This window comes from Tupaia chinensis, unplaced genomic scaffold (genome assembly GCF_000334495.1).
Source record: "Tupaia chinensis unplaced genomic scaffold, TupChi_1.0 Scaffold142100_1, whole genome shotgun sequence".
In the NCBI taxonomy this organism is placed as follows: Eukaryota; Metazoa; Chordata; class Mammalia; order Scandentia; family Tupaiidae; genus Tupaia; species Tupaia belangeri.
The window spans coordinates 937,849-940,664 of NW_006201951.1; the positions used below are offsets into that span (position 1 = coordinate 937,849).

The 2,816-nt window shown below is 61.8% G+C and overlaps 1 protein-coding gene across 2 annotated transcripts in view; it reads right to left on the minus strand.

Moving 5' to 3' along the window:
* Positions 1-2,628, minus strand: part of LOC102473925 (TNF receptor-associated factor 2) — a 30,003-nt gene extending 27,375 nt beyond the window's left edge. The window contains exons 1-3 of one of the 2 annotated variants that reach the window (XM_014582048.2): positions 2,413-2,628; positions 839-917; positions 609-707 (exon numbers count right to left, since the gene is read on the minus strand). In XM_014582048.2, the coding sequence (XP_014437534.1) occupies positions 609-707; positions 839-917; positions 2,413-2,600 (366 nt within the window). In that variant the 5' untranslated portion in view covers positions 2,601-2,628. Of the gene's footprint in view, positions 1-608; positions 708-838; positions 918-1,376; positions 1,670-2,412 lie in introns of those variants that run through there. The other variant, XM_006163327.2, reaches the window with a different exon arrangement.
* Positions 2,629-2,816: the final 188 nt, after the last annotated feature.

The window sequence follows — 2,816 nt, forward strand, 5'->3', positions numbered from 1 at the left end:
TGTTTTTGAGTTGTGTGGCCATTACGCTAGCTGCTGGTACTGAGGTGCAATTTCGAAAGGGCACTCACTGGTAGCTGGAGGCGGCCTGGACAGGCTCCGTCCCCCGGCCTTCCCACTTGGGGCTTCGGTGTCAGAGGCCTAACAGATGGGGGCTGTAAAGACCGTCCTGAAACCGCAGGTGCTGACGCCTGGCAGACAGCCGCAGAAGTCGGCACCAGCTGCTGCCTGGGCGCCCAGCCTTTCTGCACGCCCGTCACTCGCCTGTCTCCAGGGTCAGTCCGAGAGGAGAGACCACCGTGGGCACGAGGGACATGGGGGATCCCAGCGAGCTCAAAACTCGCGGTCTCCAGTGCAGAGCACCCGTCCTCCGGCCCTGGGGCGGCGCCTCGGTCCGCGCACACCTACCCCTCGATGGGGAGAGGGCTGTGCCTGACGGCAGGCAGGGGAGCCGAGGCACCGAGTGGGTCAGGGCCTCGCACTCCGCAGGAGCAGACAGCGTCAGCCAGAGCGTCCCGCGGGCCCCGGCGCAGACCGCGGGAGAGTGAGTCTCGCCTGCAGGCCTTGCCGCCACGGCACCAGGACCCCAGCTAGCACATGGCCCACCTTACCTCGTATTCCTTCAGGGTCCCCTTCCAGGTGCACCCATCGCTGGCACAGGCGGCTGGCAGGCTCTCCACCTCCCTGCGGGCGGCGTTATCTGGGAAGGCCTGGGGACAGGGATGCCAGGTCAGGCCCCTCCGACCACCTTGCCCGGAGTGCTGCCGTGCAGCCCTGGGCAGGCCCCGAACAGCAACTGGCCTCCGCACGCCGCCGCCTTCGGCCTGGGGCCCTGACTCACCGAGCTGCTGTCCAGGATGGAGATGTCGTCTTCGTATATGCCCTCGTGCACACAGGCAGCACAGTTCTGAGGGCCAGAGCTGTGGGGACGGGGGACCACGGTGACCCTACGGGAGCAGACGGACAGCACCCCCAGCCCCGACCACACGCCCAGCCACAAGTGCTCTGAACTTTCTGGAGTTTCAAACCACACTTTTGGCCATGTGGGATCCAGCTGCCTCAACCACCACGAATTCAACGACAAACACGTTAATGGTGTGATTTCTTAAAGATTTAAAACAGACGAGAAGGCAGCAGTAAAGTGCTAACGCTTTGCAAGGCAACCCCACATGGGGAGGTTCCCAGTTCAAGTCCCGAGACAGCACCGAGTCTGCCAGGCACACACACACCCAGGACCTGGGACTGGCTGGGGCAGCGGGGCCCTGGGGGTCCTCTCCCCCTCCCTCTCCTTCTCTTTGTCTTTCTTGCTCATGGAATAAACAAACGTTTTTTAAAAATAACCAAAACAGACAGGAAGACGTAAGCCCTGAAACAGGCACCTGGGGACGTGAGCCTGAGGTGACGCCCCCATCTGCACCCTGGGTGCTGTCTCTGAAGACCGCCTCCCGAGACAGACGCCCTGCGTGGGGCTCATCCTCACTGTCCTCCGCGGCGGCCCCCGGACGCAGCACAGAGCCTCTCGGGCCAGCTCCAGAGCGACGCCCGCCAACCTTGTGTGAGCAGCCAAGTCACAGGGGACCCTGACCTCGCTAAAACCGTGCTGGAAAAGAGAGAAGGCCAGCAGGCTGTGCAGAGGTTGGGGTGCTGAACCCCACATGGTTGTCTGTGCGGTTCAAGTCCCAGGGCCAGTGGCCTGAGGGTCACACTGGGGTGTGTGCGTGCCCAGAGCCTGAGAGGAGACTCCACTGGCCATGCCCCCGGTTTCTCACCTCCCCACCTCTCTCTGGTGAGTGCAGAGCCCTCAGCAAAAAACAAAATGAAAGTGAAGGAGGCCCAGATGCTAGCGTGGGCTGGGTGCAGCGGATGCGTGGGCAGGTCAGGCTCCCGTCCCAGGGCTCCCTCTGCACACCCCCAGGATCTTAGTGGGCTGCAGGTGGAATACAGCATTAAAATCCCATGGGGGAGTGGCGGCAGGTGGTGCAGTGGTTAAAGGCACCAGACTCCCACATGGCCAACCACGGTTTGAGTCCTGGACCTGGAGGCTTATTTCTTGCTTTCCCTTTTTCTGTCTCTGATCAAATTAAAACAAAAACATGTCAGGGGATACCTGTCTTTTTCTGTTTCTCACAAAGAAAGTCAGTAAATAAACTTTAAAAAAGGAAAAAATTGGAAAATTACCTTTAATGGTACCTGCCTTTAACCCACGTACCCAAGAGAGTGTCTGTTCCCCGCAATCGCCGTTCTAATGACTTTGCATGATCTGCTGCACGGTCCTCACACCAGGCCTCCGAGACCCAGGCACTCACACTGAGCCGGCAGGCAGAGCACGCCCAGCCTGGAGCCCAGCTTGCCAGGACCCACCACGGAGGGCCAGGGCCAGGGCCAGGGCCGCCCCGCCCCGGGTTGCCGGCCTACCTGAGGATGCCAGCGAGGCAGGAGGAGCAGTAGCGGTGGCCGCACTGGGCCTGCAGGGGCCTGCGCAGGATGTTCCCGCAGGCTGAGCACAGGTACTTGGCCTCTGGCTTGGTGCCCAGCAGGACTTTGGAGAAACCAGGCTGCAGCAAGTCTCGGGAGCCGGGGGGTGTCACGCCAGCCGCAGCCATGAGAGCTGGACCCCCCACGAGCTGCAGAGCCCTAAAGAAAAGCACAGACCACGTCATGCCTCAATTCAGGCTAGTTCTCTTGGGGGAATGGCTCCCCGGCAGGGAGGGTGATGGTGCCAGGACAGCTCCCGGCCACCCTAGCCTGTGATCGAGACCCTGAGAAGGGCAACGGCAGAGCGCCCGTGGCAGGTCTCTCCGCCAGGCTGCACGGGCTTG